The sequence below is a fragment of the Artemia franciscana genome, chromosome 14 (assembly GCF_032884065.1).
Source record: "Artemia franciscana chromosome 14, ASM3288406v1, whole genome shotgun sequence".
Classification (NCBI taxonomy): Eukaryota; Metazoa; Arthropoda; class Branchiopoda; order Anostraca; family Artemiidae; genus Artemia; species Artemia franciscana.
In genome coordinates, this window is record NC_088876.1 from 9,946,953 (window position 1) to 9,974,452 (window position 27,500).

A 27,500-nucleotide genomic window follows, 5' to 3' on the forward strand; every position below is an offset into this window, starting at 1 on the left:
GGTATTTGCTTGTTCCCGTGTCTATCTTTGTGTGTTTTTGCGTCTGAATTTATGTGTTTGTTCTACGTTTATGTCTCTCTCTCTCTGTGCCTGTGTGTCTGAGTGGTTGTTTGCTTCTCTCTCTTTCTCTATGCCTGTGTGTGTCCTTCTGAGTGGGTGTTTACTTTTCTCTAATTGAGTGCGACTCTGTGTGTTTGTAGGTGTTTTTGTCTCTCTCTCTCTCTCTCTCTCTCTCTCTCTCTCTCTCTCTCTCTCTCTCTCTCTCTCTCTCTCTCTCTCTGTGTGTCTGAGTGACTGTTTTCTTATCTTTCTCTGTTCTCTGTACTTGTGTTTCTGAGGGGTGTTAGCTTGTCTCTCTTTCTATGTTTCTATATGTCAGACTGGCTGTTTGCGTGTTTCTCTCTCTCTGTACCCATGCGTCTGAGGGGGATGTTTGCTTGTCTCTTTGTCTTTTTATATTCTGGGTCTGACTCTGTGTGTTTTTATGTGTTTTTGTTTCTTCTCTCTTTGCCTCTGTGTCTGAGGTGATGTTTGCTTGTCCCCGTGTCTTTCTTTCTGTGTTTTTGCACCTGAGTCTTTGCGTTCATAGGTGTTTTTATCTCGCTCACTCTCTGTGCCTGTGTTTCTGAGTGGTTGTTCGTTAGTCAGCCTCTCTCTGTTCTTTTGTGTGAGCGAGTGTTTGCTTATCTCTTTCTCTGCGTATATGTGTCTGACTGGCTGTTTGCTTCTCTCCCTGTCTCTCTCTCTCTGTTTCTGTGTGTCTGAGAAGGTGTTTGCTTGTTTCTGTGTCTGTCTTTCTGTGTTTGTATTTCTGACTCTATGTGCTTGTACTTGTTTATTTTTTTCTCTTTCTCTTACTGTACCTGTATATCTGAGTGTCTGTTTGTTTGTCTCTCTCTCTGTATCTGTGTGCCTGAGCAGGTGTTTGCCTGTCTTTATGCGTTTATGCGTCCGACTCTGTATTTTTTTGTGTTTTTTTATATCTCTCTCTCTGTGCCTGTTTGTGTGAGAGGAGTTTTGCTCTGTATGTACCTGTGTGTCCGAGTGGCTGTTTGCTTCTCTCTCTCTCTCTCTCTCTCTCTCTCTCTCTCTCTCTCTCTCTCTCTCTCTCTCTCTCTCTCTCTCTCTTTCTCCCTCTCTCTCTCGCTCTGTGCCTCTGTGTCTGATTGGGTGTTTTTTTGCTTCTCTGTGTGTCTTTGTGTGTTTAATCTGTGTGTTTGTTTGTGTTCTGGTCTCTCTCTCTCTCTCCCTCTCTCTCTCTCTCTCTCTCTCTAACTCTTTCTATCTCTTTCTATGCTTGTGTGTGTCTGAGCGGGCGTTTGCTTGTCTCTTTGTCTGTCTTTCTGTGTTTATATGTGTTTCTCTCTCTCTCTTTGCCTTTGTTTCTGTTCGGCTCTTTGCTTCCCCCCCTCTCTCTCTCTTTTTCTCTTTCTCTCTGTGCCCGTGTGACTGTCTTTGTATATTGGTGTTACTAAGTCTGTTTTTTTGAATATTTTTTTTTCTCTCTCTCCCTCTTCCCCACCTCTCTCTCTGTATTTCTCTGTCTGAGAGGCTGTTTTATTGTCTCTCTTGCTCTGTGCCTGTGTGTATCAGCGGGATGTTCACTTGTCTCTGGATCTGTCTTTGCGTGTTTGTGCGTCTAACCCTGCGTGTTTGTATGTGTTTTGTCTCTGTCTCTTCCTATGTCTGTGTTTCTGAGTGAATGTTTGCTTGTCAGTGGATTTTGGAAAAAGATCAAGATCATCTGCATCTGTCAAACTTTGGTAAAAGCCCTGTTAACCTATCTCAGATTCTAATATAACTTCAATGAGCTAGATAGTAGTATCCATGTCTCTGAAAATTCCTTTTCTTACATCTGAAACTCTTATAATAAACATTCTAAGCGTTCGACTTGCTAGCGTATCCTAAAAATAATGGAAACGTATCAAAGGCATACGATATTTTTATTGAATTAACGACATCTAAAATGTCATAAGAAAATAATTGCTTTGAATCAACTCCATAAAAAATACTTCATTATGTTTTATCTTGACATGACGTTTATTCTACTTTGGGGGCCTACACGAGTTTTAACATGGTTTCAGTTACAATCGTATCATACATTTCATCATTGCTATTATTGGGTTATTGACTATATGTGTTGGTATACGGTCAATAGCAGTAAAAATATTCACATACGCTTTGTTTTTCCATCCATTTATATTTATACTCCGTTGTTATATTGTCTGCCAAAGCCATTTTTATTTTATTTTCGATTTTTTGGCTATTAACAACAAAATTTCTAGATAGTTTTTAGATTTCGCGCTTGGATAAAATATACATTATGACATTAGTGCAGCAGTAAGCCTTTTTTGCCTTTTCTTTCAATTGAAAGGTAATATTAGAACGAGGGGATAGGATCTATCAACGGGTAAAGTATTACTAGAACCATTAGCAAGAAGTTACCCTCATCATCATCTGTTAGTTTCAGGCGTGCATTAGTAGTAGAAGTGGTAGAACAACTTTATTAGAAATAAACATTTCTTAAGCAATAGCACAACATAAGCGAAGCTTGCGAGGCTGTGCTAAATTCAAAGAAAATAAAGAGACAATATGGAGAATAAGAAAATGTGGAGAATGAGACCATATACCGAAATCAACAAAAAAACAACAACATAAACAATACACTACCTTGCGTGACCCCAAGACAGCAAAAAAAAAAAAAAAAAAAAAAAAATACATAAATATTACAAATGAATAACCTATGTAAAATTTATTTTAGTTAATCTGTTTCAAAAGCATACCTACCGAGCAACTCCACTCGTAAATCAGACTTAAACTGGGCAAGACTACCTATTTCCTTGATATCTATACTCAGTTTATTCCAAAGTTTTGAAGCTCTGTAAATAAGTGAAAAAGAAGACCTACTTGAAACTAGTCGAGGAACCTCAGTATTACCTCGTATCCGAGTAATTTGGTGGTGAACATCAGACTTCTCACAAAATATTCCTGTAAAACAATCAGGAAGGCTATCACTGTAATACTTATATATAAAAATCAACGTATGAAAATCACGTAATCCAGCTGCAGGCATTATATTTAAATCTCTATACACAGACTTCAAAGACTCCTGGTTCCCAACACCACAAAAAAACTCGGATTGCATTATTCTGGATCACACAGATTAGACGAGCTATCGAAGGGAAAGAACCAAGCCAAATCGACGAGCAATACAAAATGTAAGGGCGAATCAGGGAAAAATATAACAATCGTAGAACATTTGGGGGGGGGGGTGAATATGTTTTAATTTCGGCATGATACCTAAATTACGTGACAATATTTTCGAAACTGACTTCACATGATCTTTAAATGATAGGGTTTCAACAACATTGATTCCGAGGTATTTGGTAAATCTTGTTCGTTTAATAATTCCCCGCTCCGACATCATTTCCGTAAACCAAGGGTAAAAATTCGGAGATCGAGAGAAAATAACAAAATTTGACTTATCTATATTCAGGTCAAGGTGGTTTATTTTCAGCCATGTACATATCCTGCTCATTGCTGCATTTATCGTTGACATGAGCAGTTGTTCTGTTGGGGCAACACACACCAAGGTTGTATCATCAGCAAATAAGGGCATAGTAAGCCGGGTCTTACTCGGACCATTGTCAACAAAGTCGTCAGTTCCGGGCAGAGCTTTCACAACATGCGGTTGATCATTAATAAGAATTAAAAACAGAGTCGGACCCAGTACGGATCCTTGGGAACCCCCCAATTAACAAAATTTTTACTAGACAAAATCCTTGTAAATTGACATACTGCTGTCTATTTTGAAGATATCTGCAAAGCAAACCCAATGTAGCACCCCTTAATCCATAAAATTCACATTTTTTTTTAATAATATTCGATGGTCAACAGTGTCAAACGCCTTAATTAAGTCCAAAAAAACACCAGCTACCCTAAGCTTTTTATCAAGAGCATCATTAATTATAGTAGTAATAAATGAAATCGCCATTTCTGTTGTTCTGCCCTTCCTGAAACCAAACTGATTTGGATGTAGAAATCTTTGAGTTTTGAGTACTAATTTTATCTTTGAGTACTAACTTCTCTAGAAATGCTACCCTCGTATATTCACCATCATAAAAGTTGAAATGCTCCAAAGAATATTATTCTCTGACTGTCATTACAAAGGACGCATACTTTGCAAATAAGATCTCCATTATTGCTTGTCCCATAGTTTAAATATTTGTCCTTGTCAGTATTCAACTTTACGATAACTTTATCATGTGTGCATACTTTCTAGGAATGTTTCATCTTCATATTTTTTGGATGATCATAAGCTCTCTCTAAAAAAATTCCAAAGCAATTGAATTATTGGGAAGCCTACGTTTGCCAGTTTACTTTACCCTTGTTCGTCTAATAAAAAAAACAGGTTGCAGATTTGTCACTTTTTGGTTCATTAAAATTCTGCTCGTATTAATATAATGAGCCCAATTGACTTTACTCCAGCGCTTGTCATCAGACCAGTTTCATTTCAACCTAACTAAAAAAATTATTCATATAATTGTCATGACCTGAATATGTAATATGCTCATGTAAGTAGGTCATTATGTAGTCACAGCGATGGAACAAATTATTTATCCGTTGGAGTGCCTATGGTCATACTACTGGAGTGTCTTTCTCAAAGAGATAATTTCGAGAATTTTCAACTACAATAAAGATAATTTCTTTCTCAAAATTGTATTGCATGTATTGGAGGAAATGATGAGCGGGGCGAGGGAGGGGGTCTAGTTGCTCAAAAATCACTTTTGAATCTTAAAAAAGGCACTTATACTTTCAATTTCAAATCAAATGAACCGTATCTGAAACCTATGTAACCACCCATTCCATAAAACATTATATGACCCCAGGGCATGACTTACAATCCTTTTACCTGGGCACTGGGGAGCTAGGTCAAACTTAGTGGCATTTTTATATGATCTTTGGACTATTTTTAGCAAAATCGCTATCTCAAAATTTTAATTGGGTTCGTATGGTGAAATGGGCTAGTGGGGGGGTTGCTACCCTCCATCACTTTTGACTCTCAAAAAGGAATTCGAACTTCAAATTTTTTTACCCAATCAGCCTCCTCTACAGTTTATACAACCATACCTCCCATAGAAACCTTAAAAACCCATGGGCATAGCTTACAACCCTTGCTTCTAAGTTATGGGGTTTCTTTCAACCCCAAAAGCCTTGTTATATGAAATTTAGACTGTTTGAATAAAATTGCTCTCTCAAAATTTCTATTAGATGCTTCTTGGGACCATATGAAGTTTTTGTTTATGTGTGTGTGTGTGTGGGGGGGGGGGTTAGAGCTACCCTTCAATCACTTTGACTCTTAAAAAGAGTTCTAGAGCTTCTGATTACCTATTCAACGAGCCCCCACCCAAGTTTATATGACTATGCTTTCTATAAAAACGTTATATGCCCTTAAGACATTGCTTACAACCCTTGCCCTAAGGGCTGAGGGATTTTTTATTCCCCAAGACATGATTTCTGGACATTTGAAATAGGTTAAACAAAATTGCTATCTCAAAATTTTGATTGAAAATGTTAGGGGAAATGATGGGTGTGGGTGGGGAGTCATTTCCATTCCGATCACTTTTGACGAATAAAAAGGGCACTAATCCTCTTGATATTTAGTCAAATGTGGCCTTTTTGAAGTTTCTACGACAGTACTCTTTATTAAAACCTTATATGCCCCAAGGGTATGACTTACAACCCTTGTACTAAGGGCTATTGGGGGGCTATCATCTTCAAACACATCATTTCCAGACCGCTCAACTACGTTGAACAATATGGCTATATCAAAAATGTTTATCGGAATTTTTTTTGGAAATGATGGGCGTACAGGGGGGGGGGCATTCACTGTCCGATTACTTTAAGCTATTAAAAAGGGCACTACCCCTTTCAATTTCTAATCGAATGAGCCTTTTTAGAAGTTTCTAAAGTTTCTGTGACACCGATTTCTATAAAGAAAACTTATATGCCCCCAGGGCATAACCTATAGTCTTTGCCCTGAGGGATGTGGGGGGAGGGGGTTGTCATTCTCAAAGACATAATTTCGAGATCTTTTAACAACGTTGAACAAAATGGCTGTATCTAAAAGCTGATAGAAGAGTGTTTGGGGAAATGATGGACGTCAGGGGGGGGCGCATTCGCCCTCTGATCACTTTCGACTATTATTAGAGGCACTAACCCTCTCAATTTCGGGTTGATTGAGCGCTTTTTGAATTTTCTACAACAACACTTTCTATATAAACCTTAAATGTCCCCAGGGTATAACTTACAACCTTTGCCTTGAGGGTTCTGGGGGGGGGGCATGTAATTCTCAACGATACAATTTATGGACGTTTCAATTAGTTCAACAAAATGGCTATATCAAAATATTAATTGGAATTATGTGGGGAGATGATCGGCGTGAGGGGGGGGATGAATTTGCCCTTTGATCTCTTTTGACTATTATTAAGGGCACCAGCCCTTTCAATTACCAATCGATTGAGCCCTTTTTGAATTCTCTACGAGAACGCTTTCTATATAAACCTTATATGCCCTCAGGGCTTAACTTCAAACCTTCGCCTTGAGGGCTGGGGAGTTTTCTCTCAATTTTGGGTTGATTGAGCGCTTTTTGAATTTTCTACAACAATACTTTCTATATAAACCTTAAATGTCCCCAGGGTATAACTTACAACCTTTGCCTTGAGGGTTCTGGGGGGGGGGGTTGTAATTCTCAGCGATACAATTTATGGACGTTTCAATTAGTTCAACAAAATGGCTATATCAAAATATTAATTGGAATTATGTGGGGAGATGATAGGCGTGAGGGGGGGATGAATTTGCCCTTTGATCCCTTTTGACTATTATTAAGGGCACCAGCCCTTTCAATTACCAATCGATTTAGCCCTTTTTGAATTCTCTACGACAACGCTTTCTATATAAACCTTATATACCCCCAGGGCGTAACTTCAAACCTTCGTCTTGAGGGCTGGGGAGTTGTCATCTCCAAAGACACTTTTTGCTGACCATTCAATTACGTTGAACAAAATAGCTTTCTAAAAAATTTTATTGGATGTGTTTTGGGAAATTGTGGATGTGGGAGGAGGATTAGTTGCCCTCCATTCACTTTCGACTATTAAAAATGGCACTAGCCATTTCAATCTCCAATCGAATGAGCTCTTTTTGAAGTTCATATGGCAAATCCTTCGATACGAAGTGCCCAGGTCTAAGAAAAACCAAACAAACCAAAAAATAAAGAAAAAAGAAAAAGAAAAAAATAAGAAAAAAGTACATTGTGCCAACATTGCTATCTATTTAGGCAGCACTGTTGCGCTGCGTACGATATGACTGCTTGTCCGGAGACAGCCAACTTGTCTGATGATAAAATATCAATCAGTAATTCGACCAACCATGAACAAACATCAGCGTTAATCACTTCTTCGTAAGCAATAACACTCCAGATTCACGTCGAAGAAGTATTATTTTGCTTATAATTAAGTTCAGATTCATTCCTAGTCAACCGAAACAAATTTCACTTAAATAAAACCGGAAGGAATCACCTTTTTTAAATTCCAAAAGTTTGGCGGGCAATGCTTTCTTGTGGCTTGGTTTATTGCCTTATGTGAAATTCACGCTTGGCAGACATTGCAAGCAGACACAAATAAAACCTCAGTCATTTTATGTCATTGACTGTCTATATGCTACTTTATGAAATTTTAACAAAGATAAGGTATGAAAAATTAATTTATTTGGAACTATTTGGCGTATTTTATGTTGTATTAAAATCAAATGAACTACGCAAAAAGCATACGGAATTATTTGAGTTCGACGTGTTCTTCTAATGGTAAAATGTCATCTGTAATGTATTCATAGCAGCAGAATGCAAGATGCTAAAGATGGACTGCCATGTGAGTTCATCTCCCTACCGCTCAGCAAGAACGCCGCTTTTCTTATTCACTTATCCCCTAGTCCTCTATCGTTGTTTTGCAGGCGGACAACAGAGCCTCCTTTAACCTTTAATTATTATTCCTTTTTTGGAATGGTGAAACTCACTTAACTATATTTGGAAGGAAGTATTCCAAGAATGAAGATCAGGTACCGTGAAACAAAAAAATGCAGCCCAGTAGACCTGACCTTTTTTACAGAAGAAAACAAGAATTGTTTTATACATTTTACCTTAAAATGCGTAAAAATCTTCACTTTCAGCAAACTTTTTTTTCTCGTTCTTCTTCTTAAACGGTTTTGACATTTTCACCATCCACATAAAGGGGAAAGTATTTTGTAGACAATGACACTCTAACTGTAACGTCTTTAAAAAATGAAAAACGACTGTTTCTATAGAAAATAAAAAGTTTTCAGAAAAGGATTTATTTTCGTTCTTGTTATTTGTCAAGCGATGGTTTTTCGGTTGTTGGTTACTCAAGTATTGCTTGCCGAGGCAAAAGCAGGAAACTGAAGTTGTGCACCACATGTATAATAGCTATGATGACCTTTTAATTGCCAGACTCCACTCAGGAAAGGAGTTACCCCTCTTCCAGACGTCAAGATCACTATGCCACTGCCTGTGCTATAATTTTTACTGTGGGCCCTGTTTTGGTGACAAACAAAACTCTAATTTTGTTAGGGAGCAGTGGAGCTGTGGAACAGATTTCGTAACTTTTTCCTCTTAATCATCAGTCAGTAGCTTGGTAATAATAAGCGATAGAAATTCGAGACTTTTTTAATTAGAGGATCACAGAATAGGCAGTAAACATAAGCTAGTATAAAGATATAAGCCACACTAGGATTCTATTCTATAATACGCTCATGAGGACTTGATTGATAACCCGCCAGATTTCCAAGACTGTGATTCAGCTGTATATCAGATGATTTTCCTTTTTTTTGCTGATGATCACTTTCCGTAATTCTGATGATTTTCTTTCTTTTTTCATGTAAAATGTCAAACTGATTGCAAACAATTTCATATTAGAAATGTCACACAATACAATCAAGTCAGACGTCTAGTAAGACTGAGGTAGTGATTCATTCTTTGGTAAAATTATGTGAAACATTGGTTAGTGCAGTCTATGAGTCTAGGAACAGACATATAAGACGGGAAACAGAGAGTTGAATTGTAGAATGCCATTTGGCTCAAGAACTTTTCGTTCTTTTTACTGGCTTAAAATTAAAAAAAAAGAATAACGAATTAGTTTTGGCATGTCTTTTATATTCCTTAGAACCCAACCGGGAGATTTCAATATTTGTCATTTTGTACAAATTTCACGTAGGAACCAATTAGGGTTTAAAAGTCAGGATTAGTAGCTTCCCCTGCTGGCATTCACATAAGGATAATCAGCTTGGCTTAAGATAATACAACACAGACGCAATAATGTGAAATTAAAGCTTTCTATCAAAGAAATATAGAAAAGTAAGCTTTCTTTTCTCTTCTATAAAAATTCATTTTTGAATGTTCAGCCTCACATTTGAAGAAAGAAAAAATACTTGAATTTTTAAAGTTTTACTCAGTCAACCCATAGTTGAGAAAAGGTAATTTTCAGTAGCTGTATGACTGCCATTTAGTTGAAATTCGGTCTTGATCCATTTTCTTCTATGAATAAAATGATCCTGATTCTGAATTTGATCGATCAGTCAAAGTTTTCTGCAATTATTGCTATCTTGTTTAGTTTTTGGAGGCAATTGGCTCTTGTGGCCGGGTCATTGTCTCGGTTTTGTAGTCGCCCATATGAATAATAATAATAGTTGCTCTGTGACAATTTTTTTAACAATATAAAAACTTCAGCTTCAACAGAAAACAATAAATTCTGTCAAGGAGAAACAAACAAGCAATGTCGCCTTATGACTTTAGTTTTTGTATTTTTAGATTGGGGTATTCACAAAAGTTGACATATGGGAATGTTTAGTATTATAGAATTAGGACATTTTAACAACATAAAAGACTTCAAATATACAGAGTGTTCTCTTTCAAAGTCGTTTTAAAAAATGTTAAAAAATAGTCATCTGTTTGCATGGTTTATTTGGTGATTGAAATTGTGTCATAGAGTAATTGTATATAAATTTATTTTCTTTCTATCTTCATAATATCTTTTTTTTGTAAACAAAAGAAAAGTATTATGCTAAGTGAAAATGAGAGTAATTAATTTATACCCATCCAAGGCCTAACTACTAAACACTGCTACTCCTGCTACTACTACTAACAACTCACTGCAGCACCAAGCAACCTTAGGTCGACACAGCTGCACACGGTCCTTCTTCATACCCATCTACTAGAAGTTTTCCTCTTTAAATTTTACAGAAAAAATGGCTTTCCCTTTCAACCCCGTCTTAGAGCCTGATCTCAGCCCCTTCAAGGGCCAGCCTGATTGTTGTTTGACCGTAGAAGGATGGCCGAAACCGACGATCTTTGATAATATTTAATTTTTCCTCCACAAAACGTTTCCTAGCCATCTTAACTTTTCTCTCATTGCAGCCTTAGAAACCGGTGTGAACCACATTTTCTTCACAGCCTACTGTTCAAAATACAGCTAGTCAAACTACTAGTTTTACTACAAATGCTAACAGGTCACTGTAGCATAAGGCTGCCTGGGGCCAACGCAACTAAGCATGCTTCTCCTTCATCCTAGTCTATTCATAGGCTCCCTCCTTACATTGTCCCGATAAGTCCTAACTTCCATTACGCCCTTCCTTATGACCTAATCTCATCCTATTCGGGAACGACCTGCTTGTCGTTTGGCCCTAGATGGTTGGCCAAAAAGACGATCTTTGTCAATCTTTCATCCTTCATCTGCAAAACGTTTCCAAGCCATCTCAGCCTTTCTCTCAGTATGGCTTTAGAAAACGGCAAGGAACTACATTTTCGTACAGCTTTCTGTTTTAAATACGGGAAGTCAGACGGGTACGTCACCCCCACTCCCTTGAAAAAATTGTTGAGAAATTCTCTGGAAAAAATCTAACAAATCCTACACCGTTTTTCGGAGTGCCCAAGCATCAGAACCATACTTGACAGTGGTCACCACTGTTGCTTATAATTTTCTAATCTTGCTTTGCAGACCTAACTTCCTATTCTTCCGTATTTCTTTAACTGTGAAAAACGCTCTGGGCGTTGCATTTTCTACTTTTAACAGAGAGACAAGACCAGACAGACAAGACACACTACTACCATCTTTATTAAGAAAACGTGAACTGCCTAGGTAAGTCAAGCTATCTACTTAATCGATTTTCTCTCGCCCAAGATCACCTCTCCGTATTCAATTTTTACCAGCCAAAGTGACTTATTCTCCTTGACATTAATTTTCGAATCTATTCTTGCGCCCTCACTCTCAAAACCTACAAGAAATCATTCATTTTGCTAACGTTTTCAGGAATGACACTCAAATCATTACTGCAATCTAAGGCTAGGAGAGTTTCACTTTCCCATTCGATTCCATAATTTTCCATAGCATCAAAATGATCCATGCAAATAAGGATAAAACACAACCCTACTTAGGCTTCCTACTAATTCAACACGAAACCATCAACTAACCTCACTTACTACGTTAAGCACAGCAATGTTTTTCTCACACACAGCACTAATCCCTTTAATGTATTTATCTGGTATATCATACAAGGATAGGACCCTCTTTAAAGCCCTTTCATGGTCTGAATCAAACTATAGCCCACAATGCATAAAGCCAAGGGAAAATGGGGTTTGATGGCTCAGGCACTTCTCAATTATTAATCCAAGAGTGAAAATTTGGTCAACGCAACATCTCCCCTTTCTAGAGCCAAAACAAATTTTTGGGTACCAAAAACAATCTGTAGACAATTTCTTTGGAAAACACCCAACAAATCCTCCTCTGTCTTCAATGTTCCCACGTTTCAGAACCATACTTGACCAGTCCCATCACTGTGGCTTCTCAAATTTATCTTGAGAAGTGCTCAGGCACTTCTCAATTATTAATCCAAGAGTGAAAATTTGGTCAACGCAACCTCTCCCCTTCCTAGAGCCAAAACAAATTTTTGGGTACCAAAAACAATCTGTAGACAATTTCTTTGGAAAACACCCAACAAACCCTCCTCTGTCTTCAAAGTTCCCACGTTTCAGAACCATACTTGACCAGTCCCATCACTGTGGCTTCTCAAATTTATCTTGAGAAGTGCTCAGGCACTTCACAATTATTAATCCAAGAGTGAAAATTTGGTCAACGCAACCTCTCCCCTTCCTAGAGCCAAAACAAATTTTTGGGTACCAAAAACAATCTGTAGACAATTTTTTTGGAAAACACCCAACAAATCCTCCTCTGTCTTCAAAGTTCCCACGTTTCAGAACCATACTTGACCAGTCCCATCACTGTGGCTTCTCAAATTTATCTTGGTTCGGAAACTTGTCTTCCTATTCTTGCAAATCATTTCCAACTGTGAAAAACGCCCTGGGCCTAGGCTATTCTACTTTTAATGGTTAATTTTTTAACATTAATTATTTCAGAGAGAATCCGCTCTTCATTGATGATGTTGGAACTCAAATTGAAATGGATAATAAGAACAATAGTGACCGAATCAATTCAGACAGTTCGGGATATGGAAGTGAGCGACGAACTGAAATGCTCAAAAAGCTAAGTGACAAATTACTTGATAAACTTAATCCTGATCTTTCAGATTCAGGTGGCAATAACAAGAATAGCTGTATACGATCAATAGATATTAAAAAGAAGAGTGATCTAAAAAATACTGATAGAATGAACGAGTTTAGTAGGGAAAGTACCGACCCTCTTCCAGCCGGATTTATGTTTCAGAACCCAAAATTTGTGCGAGGAATTTTAGTAACAACACGCATAAAGCCAATATTTGATTCTTACGAAAGTGGTACCGGTCCTACAAGCATCGTTCTAAGAAGCTTGCCAAGTGTTCAAATAGTTCCCAAGCCAGTTTTTCCAAAAGATAAGTTTGATAATACAGGTTCTGAACAGAGGTTAGAAATACCTTTAAATCGTATTAACCATGACTATGTTGCCAACATTCTTGTTTCAACTAAGTATACCATACCCTCAAGCAACAATACCACCTCTCTTCTTAACAATTCCCTATTAGGATTAGAATACAGCTATAACTCTATTTTTGTGCCGGAGAAAGACCATCTTAGAGACAGTCGGAGCGATGAAGAAGCTATTCGAGAGCTATCCGAAAGCCTAGGAAAAAGTCAATCGGTCGTAACCGTCACAAATGCTCTAAAGAATTCCCAGTATATGAACTTCGATTCTTTTACCTCCCATTACTACCATTTGCCAAATGTAATTCCTTCCATGAAAAATAATTTCGGAAGACAGTCATTAAGAATGAGTGCCAATGAAGGACTAAAGACGTATGTGGATGTTGAAAGTGCAGTGGCAAGAAAAGTTACTTTTTCTGAAGAAACTGTAGAAAATTCAGAGAGCAACACTGGATTAAATTACGAAAGTGAAAAAGACAATAGTGATCCATATAGAGAAAGTAAATACCAAGTGCATGAACATTTGAGATTATCACATTATGGTGTTTACATGGAACCTGTGAGAAAAGAAAAAAGTATTTTAGCAGACCAGCAAAGGATTTGGGAAAATTACTATGGTGTCCCTGACAAAGACATTGGAAGATATCATAATGGATTGCATTGTAAGGTAATAGCTATGTATATTTATTCATTTTAATAATCAGAAAATTCACGAGGATAGTATATTTTATTCTTATACAGGGTTTTGAGATCGAAATATATGGGATGAATGTAGGACATCCATAATTAGGTTTTTGTGTTCCGTAAAGAACACTTATTTTTCTTCTTCATGTTTCGCCTTTTGCATAAAATCTTAGGTTTACTCTAATGATAGTTTTCAGGATTGTTTACATGAATAGGTTCACATGATGTTGAGTTCCTTCGACAACTCAACATCACAAATAAAACAGGAGGCAGGAACCTAAGCCCGTAAGATACCAGGCTGATTATTAGATACTAAAATATGAGGTTCGCATTGTTACACTGAATCAGAAAAAAGAACCAAAATTTTCAATTGGTCGTAGTTCTAGCCTCATCATTTTTTAAAAATTCCTTTGCTATGAAAATTGCTTTCTTGATCGAAACCAGAGTATCCATTATAAAGATTTTTTAGAGCAGTTTTGTGTTTTGAACTCAAAAACTCAATTGTGTTTTTTACCCCTCGATTCCACTTAACTGATTTTTGAAATATATTTGGCTGAAATACTACAAATTAAACCCAAAACTTTCAAGACTCCTTACGTAAAATATACGGATACTGGAAAATATAGCTTATATTCTTGGATTTTGCGCATAAAACTGCATTAGAAATCTTTTCTACGCATCTGTTCTTTTGCTTCTGTTCTTTTCCAAAAGCTCTATATTTAGAAAAACTAAATGGTTCTGAGAAAATGGTTACACTAAAATTGCAGTTAGTATGACAGTTCTGATAGTATTAAATAAAAATACCTTTTCAACTGAAGATAAGGAGCAACATTAAAAATTAAAACAAACAGAAATTATTTCGTACACAGGGGGCTACCCACTTCTTAATATCAATCACTCGCTATTCACTCTATAGTTTTCCTGGTACTTTAAAAAGCTTCTCATTGTAATTAAAAGACCCTTGTGTTTTAGTAGTCGTTTTTCAAGGGTTGGGATATTCTTCAGCGTGAAGAGCAAAGTATTAGGGGTGAGGCTTCCCCCCTCGTATAATGAATACTTTACGGAAAGATCAATTGAAGTTTTAAAATTACTCCTTAGTTTCAGCTGAAAAAACTTATTTTTTTTCTATTAAACTTTAGATCGTTTTTCAAATAATGCCGGAGCAATTCACCTCACCCCTCCGTAAGAAAATCTGCTCCACTGAAAAGTTCCTCCATTTCCAAAGAAATGCTAACTCTTACTGATGGAATATCCTATTTGTGTATTGCATAATTTATTTCTACAAATCAGTGTCTACATAAATGGAACAATGGCGAACACTATCAACAATCTCTCAAATTATACGATCTACATACAGTTCATGTTGAGGACACCACAGTCATACAGCGAATTAAGGGGTTCAACCAATCGATGTGAATATAAGACAGACACCGACACTACAGATGGGCTTAAAAAGGCGACAACTAGTGAATTACTTTTAGTTGCGAAAATAAATCACTAGATAATTAATATACCCTAATGAATACCACTGAATACTAGGGTATTAGTGAATATATATATATATATATATATATATATATATATATATATATATATATATATATATATATATATATATATATATATATATATATATATATATATATATATATATATATATATAAAATATATATATAGGGTAATTAGTGAATAATCTACTTTTTTCATCATACTCGTAAACAATTGTACAAATCTCACATGATGACCCGCTGCCCAGTGTATACATGCATAGTGGACATGTATAGAACATTTTTCCAGTATCGACTTCCTCACCACCAAAATAAAACTGCCCCACGATCAATAAAAAGAGTGTTGTTTTCTAGTTCTAGAGAGAGAGAGGAGTGATTAAGTTCTACTTCGGTAATAACAATATATACAGAGGAATGGTAACCGATTAAAACATATCTAACAAGAAAAAATATTTTTGATTCAGAAACATTTTTAGATCATTCATTTTTCACTTGCTGATTCAACTTATTGCCCTTAGTATTTCCACTATTGCATCTAAAGCATCTTGAAGTCTATGTATATAGATTATATTAAGTTTTGCCAAATATAGCTGCTTCTCTGATTTGAATTTGCTCAATGATATTACTTATGTTGCTTACATATCAGAACATTCAAGGCGAGTTTCTCTAATAATTTCTACATACGTTTGGTACTTTTGTTTCTGTATCATTGCTGCTGCCAGCTTCACTAGCAAATTCTAATATTGTAAACAAACCACTCATTTTTGCTAATATGTATTGTCAAAGAAGAACTTGATGATAAAGAGCATATTCAAGCTGCACTTTCTCTGAATTCTACTTTCTTTCTAAAATGAGTTACGTTGAAAATCCAGACTAATAACGGATGTGATTGCTACGGTTAGTTGATACGCCTCTGAACGTTTTATGGAACGCTGAGTCTTATGGTGCAACTTTCCTTAGGATCCGTTGACTTTTTTGTGTGTTCCAGTTCCCTTCCTTTTTGAAAATCAGGCAAATTTCTTCGGCTTGTAGCTTTTGATGGATAACATTAAACTTAATGAACTTCACATGTTTGGAAACAGCCAATAAAGCCAATTCTTTTGATGTGTCTACTGCTGTTAAAATTCCAATTTCATAGGTTCAGTTGCTACTGGGAAAGTCGCTCCTGGCTTACAACTCATTACCGCGAACTGTTTGATATTCAAGTCTAACGTAAAAAAATCTCTTAGAATCTAATATTTTAGTTTTTTCAGCCTTAGAATTTAAACATAGTGTCAGTGAACAAAACTAGTCAGAAATGTTTTCCATTTTAAATGTTGCACATTGTCTCTGATTTAAAATCTGTTTGTTTCCAGATTACTGAGCAATATCAAATTGTTGTTATGTTTCCTCTCCTTTGCGAGCCAAATCTTACCAACTTTTGCATGAGAAAAACGAATAGAACTACTTTTTTTTTTAATATTTCTGGGTTTTCTTTAAAATGTTATCACTGATAGCAGTTATAGCTCTTTGGGGGCGTTATTGTAGCACTACCTAGGCAAAGACCAATGTGATATGCATGTAGGTTATTATTATATTTTTTTCTTTGCTAAACACTTCATCTGGAAATGATAGTCGTATAAAGTCAAAAAGAGGTTATTCGATTCTTAATTCGTGGTGCTTTTCGCCTTTTAAAGGGCCAGGATTGACTACTTGAAAACAATTACTCCCATGCTCTTTTTTGATAAACAGCCCCCCCCCCAAAAAAAAAACAATTCCAAGGACACCGGTTTGATCAATGGGATGGCCATTTTGTTCAAGATCAATTAATCAATATATCAATTTATTAATACTAAAAAAACAATTACAAAACGAAAAATATATACTAAGCCCAAGAAGCTTAGCTTGTAATGGCCTAACTTAACAAAAATAAAACACTTTTATAAAGCAGAGACAATAAAACAGCACATACAATAAAAATGCTAGAACATAAAAAAAAAAACACTGACACAAGACAAAGACATTTATTAGATAGGGATTTAGAAGGACAATTTAACATATAACTCAAAAAGACTTGAAAAGAAGAAAAATAATTAGGAAAAAATTCCAAAAATATTTAGAATATGACAAACACATTAAATGAAACGAAGAGAGACATATAAATTGGGATAAAATAAAAAACTAAAATTCTAAACTGGAAATACCCGACGAGAAACTGCCTTTACAGAGAGAGGTATAGGTACATCAGGAGGGATGGAGTTCCATGGTAGAACTAATTGATAAACAGGAGACCTCTGAGCTGCTTTTGCTGATCGTTTGGTTAAAATAAATCTACTAGAAAAACTACGTAAAAAAGAAGAGTACATACCTGAGCCTGTCCGTAAGAAAAACTGCTGCAGAGACAATGTAAGTGTACCTAGAAAAGTGGAATGCGCTAAATAAAGGTAACTTTTACCCACAATATGATCAAGTGGAGTTTCGCAAAAAATTCTAGTGTCGCTAAAAAGATCAGAGGAAGGGTAAAACCGGAGTGGAAAAAAAGTAGCCATCACTACCCTATTTTTGGCTCTTTGAAGTGAGCAGAGAAAATATCTCTTAGTACTACCCCAGACGGGATAATAATATGAAAGGTAAGGAAAAATAAAAGCATAATAAAGAGATGCCATAACGTCTGGGGGGGATGAGTTAACCCTGTGCAACATTTAAGACAGGCGGAGGACAAGAGAGCTCTTATGAGTTATATGGGGTTTGAAAGAAAGAAAACGGTCAAGATATACTCCTAAACATTTCACGATAGGAGCTTGCGGCATAAAATCATTCTCATGAGTGATGATGATTGGCTCCTGTACGCCCCTCGTACGATATAGAGTCCCAAAGTGTACAATGGTACTTTTCCGGCTGTTGAGAGCCATACCATTTAACCAGCACCAATCTTTCACTTTATCAAGAAGACCTTGAGCTACGAAAGTGGCTAAAACATAAGGCACACAAGGGGATGAAGACTTTCGACATGATCGATGATAGGTGTAAGGTCTTAAAGAGTGAATGACCCAAAGGTCAAATAAATATGCCGCAGAAATGAAATAGCCCTCAAAACTCCCCGAACGACGTAGATTTTGCGTATGTATTGTCTACTAGCAACAAAAAGGTCATTTTAAATCTTGGGTGTCCAGTAACTCGAAACTTAAGGTATCCTTCTTCGGATCAAAGAGATTATACATTTCATTGCGGAAGAAGGCCTAGAAATGGCCAAAATATGTTTTGTCCTTATTCAGTTTGAAACTTTACTGCAGAAAGTCCTTGGAAAAAAGGATATGAATGTACAAAAAAACTTTTCGGGTGTCCCTGACCCGAAAAAACGGAAAAAAGGCCCAACATTGTTTTTCAATCGACCCAAAATTTGCACTGCTAAATACTTAAGGTAAGAGAGCACTGAGGCTGAATTAAAAATAGAGAAAAATGTTGGCTTACCACAAAACGAAGCCTGAGAATCTTTTTTTCCTTCACTTTGCATGACAGTGCAGTCTTTGGTAGCTTCCGACGACATTTCCTATTCAGAACCTACAATTATTTTTTGATAGGTCCTTCCAAAGAAATATCCTATTCAAAAATTACCAATCCTTTTTGGTATGTCCTTCTGATCGCATTTCTTATTCAGAACCTACCATTCCTTCTTTCCTGTTGCAAATTCTATGGTGCAGTTCCTTTTTAGTGACCCTAGCCATGAGTTTATACGGGAAACAGCTCTCCTAAGATGTTTCTCACACCCTTTGTCTTGTAAAGATATGCGGTCCAGGGAGGCAAAGTCTAGGCAATATCGGACCTTTAACCTAGTTCTAGGCCCACCTGCGTAGTACTCAAACTTCCCACAAAACAAAATTACATGGAAAGTATGTTCTTATATTTTGCGTGACGTGTTATTCTTAGAATTCCAGCAAATCTTATTTGCCAAAATGTTGTATATTCTAGCTAAGAAAATTTAGTTCCAACCGTCTCTAGAACATGTCATCACTAATTAAATCTACTGGGACAACTTTTAAATTTAATGAGGTAGATCATATTACCGTTTCTTCAAAGATTGTTTTTTTCGCGTAGGGTACGCATGTGGTGTAGAGAGACAGGTTGTCTCACATTTTATTGAATTTAACCCTCTTTACAAGATGTCTTAATCAAGCAAATCTAAGAGTACCCTAGCATTGACGGCAGAGAATAAAGCTAACCAAGTTTTTTGGATTCATTTTTTTTTTTATTAATCAATTTCAGATTTTGCCACTATGTCTTAGGGTGCTGCCCCTTTTAAGAATTGAGAGTTTTACCATTATTTTATTTTATTTAATATAAGCCTTTTCCCATTTTATTATTATTGATCAAAATCGGATTTTGCTACTTTGATTCTAGGCTGCTGACCCTTTCTAGAGTTGAGCGACTGACCATGATTTCATTTTTTCTTTAATATAAGGCAGGGCTTGGATACACCTTGGCGGAAATATAGTGTGTTGAGTTTTACAAGGGTCCTAATTTTCGCAGAGGTCTCAACCTTTGCTGGGTGCTTTGGAGGAGAGCACTCTTCGAGAGGTCTTGGTTGTCATTCAAGTTCAGAATACTTTTTAGTTCATCTTTCGTTGAATTATGCCTTTTCCTTTATATTTTTAGGGACTAAACGGAATTTTTTCTATAATTTCAAGATTTCTTTCGTAGTTTTTATTGTTTTCTGGGGTTTATGCATATACCGCATAGAGTATTTCACAGGTTCCTTTAGAGAGGTCTTGGCTGTCACTCAATTTCAGAAGGCTTAAAAGTTCAACTTTCTTCAAATTATGCCTTTTTACGTTATATTATGATTTTTTTAACCGAATTCTTTTTTTTTAATTTTTAAGATTTGTTTCATGTTTTTTAATATTTTCTTGGTTTATGCATATACCGCGTAGGGTATTTCAAAGATTCTTTTTGAGAGCCCTTGACTATCACTCAATTTCAGAAGGCTTATAAATTCAGCTTTTGTCTTTTTGAGTTATGACTTTTTATTGTATATTTTGAGGGGCTTTTTTCTATTAAATTACCTAATTTTTCTATATTCTTAAAATTTGTTTCATATTTTTATCATTTTCTCAGGTTTATGCATATACCGCACATAGTATTTCACAGATTCTTTTCGAGAGGTGTGGGTGGTTACTCAATCTCATAAGGCTTTTAAGGTCAACGTTCTTCGAAATATGCCTTTTACTTTATATTCTGCTGATTTTAACCTAATTTTTTCTATGTTTTAAGATTTGTTTCATATTTTTATATTTTTTAAGGTTTATGCATATGCCGCACAAGGTAATTCGCAATATACGTATTGGATGGTCTTTTTTAGGTATCCCCCCCCCCTACAGCTATGTACCACAGTTAATACGCAACTGTACATCATTAAAAATAATTTCATGAAATATCAAGCGAATCAACTTAGTCGAACTAAGAATTAAGAATTAAAGTCCTATTAACAATTTATTTGGTACAGTCTACTTGACTTTTTGGGAACGAAGGTGCCACCGTACGGCGTTATTTTCTCTGTATCTGGGAGGCTCAGGGTATGGGTGTTTGATCATTTTAAATCGACTCGCTATTTCAAAATTTTCAATACTAGCAACTTGGTCCTCTTGTGGAAAAATTGCAGTTTATTGCCGCAAATTGGTAGAAAACACCACTTTCCCATGGCTCAGTTGTTTTGTTCACTTTATAATATATTTGTTCACTTTATAGCGAAAAAACAACAAAAAACAAAAACCAATAAACATGCATCAATGATCTTTTTCCTGGGAAAGTGCATAATTCCACGTTTTTATACCTGGGAAAGCTCTGCAATAGGGTTCTCTGATATTCTAAATCTAATCGTGCGATTCCCTTGGAGGTTTCACCTCCTTTTCTGAAAATCAGCCAAATTTTTTCAAGCTTTTAGGCTGTAATGTTTTAGTTTAAACTTAAGGATTGGCACATATTTAGAATCAACATAAAAAAACAATTTTGATTCGTTGCTTCGTATCAAAATTGTTATTTATAGGGTTTCGGGTACTACTAGGCCAATTCAATCCTTAGTACAGTTCGTTACCACGGACTGTTTGATTCCAAGAAGTAAGACACTATTGCTAAAACCACTTCACAAGAAAGCAAAAGAACTTTTTATTGGTGCTTTGCCAGGCATAAATATTTTGAAAGAAATACATATACAGGTGTCTACACAGGAAATCAATTATATATTATGTATAAATTGCGTAGATCAGAACTTATTATTACATCCAACGGCAAAAAGAAAAATAAGGAGTATTGCGAAATGATTAATTAGCTATAAAATTTACTCTTTACAAATCATTATTGCAATACGTTAAAAGACTTAGAGGGTTTGTTCTGCTTCTAAAGAAATAATAAAACTTAAATGGATCAATTAAAATACCCGAAAGTGTTTTCTGTTCAAATAGGAAGAGAAAATATTATTACAATAAATTGCAAAGTAATGTTTGTTGAATTATTTTATTGCTGAGTTGCATTACAAGTTTTTTCTCCGCTTTCACCTTCTTCTTTAAAAAAGGTGTAGACCAAATCCATAAGGATTTGACTTCAAATTAGAAAGAATGTTAGAAAGTTGGAAACACAAAACTTTGAGGTGCAATTTCTCAAAAGTTCATGGAAAATAAGGGTTTCTCATTTCGTTTAAAAAGGAAGAAAGTGACTTAATTTAAACTTTTCAAATTCAAATGAGGCTTTTAATTTCTACAGCACACAGTTCCTGTATTCAGTGAATTTGTCTTTCTTTGAGCCCATTTTTCCCGTTGTAAGCATTATTTTTCCAGACTAGGTCGATTAAGTTCAAGATTTTAAAAGTGCCAAAGAATATCATCTTTTTCTTCAAAATTATTTTGGACTGTCCTTAGTTGCTTAATGGTATACAACGACTTTTTGAAATTATGGCATTATTGTAAACATACCCCTTCACATGGGACGTGGAAAGGATTCTCTCATATTGGCTCAAAATCCCCCAGTAAAATTAAAAAATTGACCTTTAGAATGTGCTTTATTGGGTTTCAGAAGACTCTCTCCCAGTTCCGTAGAAAACAATCATTTGATGATTCTGAATGGTTTGCTTTGTTCTAGTTTTCAGTTATCTTGGTATAGCATGCAAACGCTGAAAAGTCAACCTTAGCCAACCTCAGAAGTGGAAAAAACCCTTAATTGTGACAGTAAATGTTAGAATAAGAGAACCGAGTTTAAAGCGGGGGTCCCTTTACCGGGAGTGGGAGTAAACTAAGGGATGAAAGAAGGGATGTCTTGGGAGTGAAAGGCCTTTTTTAAGGTTTTCCAATAGGACAACTGCCAGTAGCAATTTATTGCACCACCAAGCCACTTCAAAAACATACAACTGACCACCGTCTCCGCATCCCACTTAGAGCTCCACGCTACACCCTCTTTCATATGTAAATGTGGTGAAATCTTCTTAATCTTTATTTCTTTATAACCCTAGAAAATGGATCAAACAAAATTTTCGCTTATAGCTAGTTGTTAGTAGCTAGGTTATAGCAGGAACTACAACAGCCATACTGTTATAACTGGAGACATAGGGACTCACCAATCCCTCAAGATATTTCAAGATGTTTCTCAAGAGTTTTTTTTCTTCGAGATGTCTTTTAAAGATTTTCTCTTCGAAATGTTTTGCATCAGGACTTTCTTCAAGATGTTGGCATGATGTTTATACATACAAATTCAGACAACCATGTGAATGACCTAGTTTTGAGGGTCAAAGTTGGATATTTCCCGTTACTTGGCTTACACAAGAGTTCGTTGATTATTTTAGCGGGTATGGGACCGGTCAGTTCTTTGTTTCTCCAAACTATAATTTTCATAGAGGAGTAGTGTAGAAGATTTCAGAACGATAACGATCTGAATATAGATTTTTGTTCATAGAAGACAAGGTTTACTATTGGATATGAGTGGTTTTCCTCTGTTGGATGTTGAAGGTGCTAGCGGAGCTGAAAAGAAGCCTAGAATACCTAAATTGGCAGTAGGAATTACAAGGGGTTGTCGGTTAATTCTTAATTGGAATAAGATGTTCGCAAGAAATTCGATATCATTGAAGAAATTCACGTTGGAGGAACAGTTATGTTTTGCAGTAAAAATCAATGTAATGCATATACACAGACTACAAGATGAATTGAATGCATTGTGGAAATATATTATTTATGAAGACAATGATCTAAAACAGTATTAAAAAGTCTGAAACAGTCTGAAAAGTGATAACTATTTTCCTATTCCATTTTTGAAAATAAAAATGTTTCTAAGTAAAAAATATTTGTTTTCCTGTTAGATATTTTATTAGGTTATCACTCCTCTTTCAAGGCAACCAAAAGATGACAAGAGGGTACTCAAAGTAGAAAGTAGAATTATTTGGCACTGTTAGTTATTCTGTTACCAGCAGTAGGAGCGTCAGGATTAAACTCTGAATGGAGTTGAGAAACAAAAATCAAATGGAATCTTTGTTACACACATTGCAATAGATTTCCAACATGACTTTTTTGGGAATTATAAAACGCTAAATGCTACTAGGGGCTATGATTTTATTTAACACTACATTTATTTTTTTCTATTGAAAAGGACCATGTTGGAATCTATGATTTTGAACGATGTAAAGTTCGGATCAGTAATAATCCAACCATTTGTTTTAGGTCGGTTACAACGTCACAACAACATCCATGGTACAAACTCCCATAAATTTTACCGAAGGTTGAATTAAAAAGAAATTTAAAGTTCTCCTTTTCAACCTTTTATCTTCTCTTCAGAATGTTTACTGACAAAAGTATCGATAAACTTTTTCATGTATGACTTTTGATCGAATTGGAGGGTTCTATGAATCTTTGTGACCCTGAAACCGTTGGCTAGCATCCACCGCAAAAGAACTTGGTGTACGACAATATTCTGTTTCGGATGAAAGTGTACAATAAACTTCTGTTTTGAAGGTTTCCAGTGCATGCTTACGTCCTCTACCAAGAAAATATTATGTGGACTTAGTGAGTCCTTAGACACCGGCATTTTTATGCACGGGAAAAGAAAATCCTTTACTTAGTCATGAAGTTTCATTGGTATTTCAACATTAACTTCGAAAAAAACGTCTTTACGGTCCATCTTAATAAATATTGGTAATGTCAGGGAAACTTGGATCGCAAGGATTGTCTAACCATTTGTAACTCCCACATGGCAAAGAGTAGTGAGATATTGCCACGAATAGAGGAAGTTTATATCAAGAAAAGCCGCGTCCAACTTTTCAACGGTGCTTTGTCCAGTTGGGTTAGTTTCAGCATACGATCTTCGTTAAAAATATACCTTCCTCATATGGATCTTTCAAAAAATAAGTGCTGATCCCAATCTGGGATCAGCACTCCCAGATTGGGTTATGATCAAATCTGGATTATGTTTAAAATTTTCCCCCTCCCACTTCCGGAAAAAGTTAAAGAAATTCTTCTTTAAATTTAGTTACAATTGCATCTAAACTCTCGGTATACAAAACTACTGCTTTACTTCCCTTTTTAGTATAGGAGTCTCATAGTCTACTTTATTGAAAACATTCCCTGCCCATTTCGAAAAGACACCCTCAAAAGTATGTAAATCTGGATGAACTGTCTGCATCTCCGTTTATACATAATGCGGATACACCTCACAGACGTTTCATTTAAATAAAAATTTTATTGCTCGATGGATGTGTTAATGCTACCCCTCCCTCCTACCTTCCAAGTTCGGCGTTCAAGAAGGGTTCAATTCTTGCCCTCTTAGGAGTGCCTATTGGATCCTTCATAATAATATTAGCTGGAAGGGCGTTGAATGGGTCTCCAAACTCAGCTCTAGAAATACAAAGCAAAATTACAATGATAAGAACTAGGCAATACAGGTGCTGATCTAGTAACCTCTTGGCCTTGCTAGATGGCTTATGATCTAGCACACGATCTAAAAATTTAGCTTCAAGGCTGAGACATCTCACAAAAGCATGTAGATCGAAATCGGGTGAGCTACACTATCAGGGTTCACCTCCTTACAAAATATGTTTACCCCATCCCAGTCACTTTCCTCAGAGCCTGCAGTAGGATAGAGACTGTCGCGACATTTTGTCGGTGGCGATAGGACAAGAGCCTTCATGTTACCATTGTAGGCCCCTTGAGCTGCCAATACTACAGCTAGGTGAACCTAAAAAATATTTCCCCTTTGAAAGGTTTTTTTTTTTAATTTTTTTAAAAAAAGATTATACTAGACTGAAAAAGAACATATTATTAGTATGTAAAAAAATATTATTACCCTAAAACACAACATATACCTCTATTTTGACGGCCAAGAGGGGCACCTTCTAGTCCCCAACATCATCGAGTTGTCTCAGCTATTAAAGGGGAAAAAATCCATACTTCTATTTTCGGAAATCAACCCTCCTCCCTACACCATCGAATTGTTTCAGTTATTAAGCCAGAAACATATCTTATAGCTATTATTTTTAGGGTTAACAGGAACCCTTCCTAGCATCATCAAGCAAGGTTCCCAACATCCTTCTTTTTTCCCCTTGAAATTTCCATTCAATGGAAGTTGTATCCATTGGCGTTGGTCACTTCTTCCTCGAGTAAATCAGTCAGCAAATCGTCAATCCGGCCAAAATCATCTTCGGGAACATGGAATAAAACTAACAATTTATGTTCCCTTGAAATATTGATGATTTCATCCCGAAAAAGAATATTATTATTAACCTGAGACCCAAGGGCTTTCATCTTTGAGTTGACAAAATATTCTCTTAAAAAATATTTTTAACTCCTTTTGTTGGAGGGCATTGTCCATTCTAAAATAAGTTATTCATCAAGATGAAAATAACGTATCCTTTTTAAGTTCAAGTCTAACTTAAACTTGAACTAAAAGACTAAACGTCGGTTAAAGACTAAACTGACGATCTAATACATATTGACACCAATCTATACAAGTGTCAGAAACTTTGTGTGTGTGTGTGTGTGTGTGTGTGTGTGTGTGTGTGTGTGTGTGTGTGTGTGTATGTGTGTTTGTGTGTTTGTGTGTGTGTGTGTGTGTGTGTGTGTGTGTGTGTGTGTGTGTGTGTGTGTGTGTGTGTTTGTGTGTGTGTGTGTGTGTGCGTGTGTTTGTAACGAGAGAAAGGCTGAGATGCCAAGGGCACGTTCTGTGGATGAAGAATAACAGATTGACAAACATCAACTTATTGGTTAAACATATACGGCCAAAGAAAAGCAGGTCTTCCCGAACGGGGTAGATAGAGGTCGTAGGGAACAATTTAACTTGTTTAACAAATACGATTGTATTTGTTTTTGCTAATCAGCAATCTAAATTTTCTTTTCGTTACTCAGTCAATCGTAAGATTCTAGATCCTTAAGCATATTGTGTGTATGTTTTCGTTCTTGTATCTACTTGCGATACAAACTCCAGTACAGCACTATATCCTGTTGAAACCTTTCACTCCATCAAGCCCAATAGGAAAATGATAATACTAATAAGATGCAAAAAACCTCTTGAGACAAAAAGAATAGTCAATTTATATACTTTTTTTCGATAGTACATACAACAGTAAGCCTTATGGAACATTACTCTATAGTTTGTAAGCACCTTTTTGTACAAAAAATCGACCGTTGGTTGTAGTCCAATAAATCGTAACATATTTTCAGTTTAAGGCACAACCGTTTGAATTGCTGCGATCGTTTCATATTTCTTTTTGTCATTTGTCGAGTCATTGTTTCTATTTATTATGTTTTTGGTGTTTTAATTAGAATTATTCTCACCATACGTACAAGCACTTTCAACACTTCTAAAAGTTTACTGTTTCTTTTCTATGCTCGAATCCGCCTTTGCATGGATACACACAAACTTTCTATAACATTTGAAAGGTTTCGTCTTCTGGGGGAAATTTTTCTTGAAAGAAAGAGGATTTCTCAATTCGTAGTTTTCTCAACAATTGTAAGACCCTCAGTTTGTCTCATAGTATACATCCTAGGTTGGCACGTACGGAACATTTTATCTTGTGCGAGAGGGAAGAGGGGGCCGGGAGATTTGGAATAAAGGTCAAACTAAATAAAATTTCTGGGTCACCGTAAATATGACAGAATACAAGTAAAACTCAGAAAGAGTTTTATGCTAAATAAACTAATGGACAATATCTGTTTAAAATAAAACCTAAACTAAATTCTTCAAGACATAGATTGAGTCAGCTCCTGCCACCCTCCATACAAAGAGCTTTAGCATAAAGAGAGCGGTATTAAGTAGGGAAGATAACCCCCTCATATACGGAACAATTTCTGTTCGTTTTAAATTTTAATATTGCTTTTCCCTTTCAG

At 36.0% G+C, this 27,500-nt stretch overlaps 1 protein-coding gene across 3 annotated transcripts in view; it reads left to right on the top strand.

Moving 5' to 3' along the window:
* The window catches only part of LOC136035290 (uncharacterized), a 123,712-nt gene that overhangs the window by 46,096 nt on the left and 50,116 nt on the right, over positions 1-27,500 (top strand). For 2 of the 3 annotated variants that reach the window (XM_065716974.1, XM_065716975.1), the window contains exon 4: positions 12,479-13,646. In XM_065716974.1, coding sequence (XP_065573046.1) covers positions 12,479-13,646 — 1,168 coding nt within the window. Of the gene's footprint in view, positions 1-7,680; positions 7,748-12,478; positions 13,647-27,500 lie in introns of those variants that run through there. The other variant, XM_065716977.1, reaches the window with a different exon arrangement.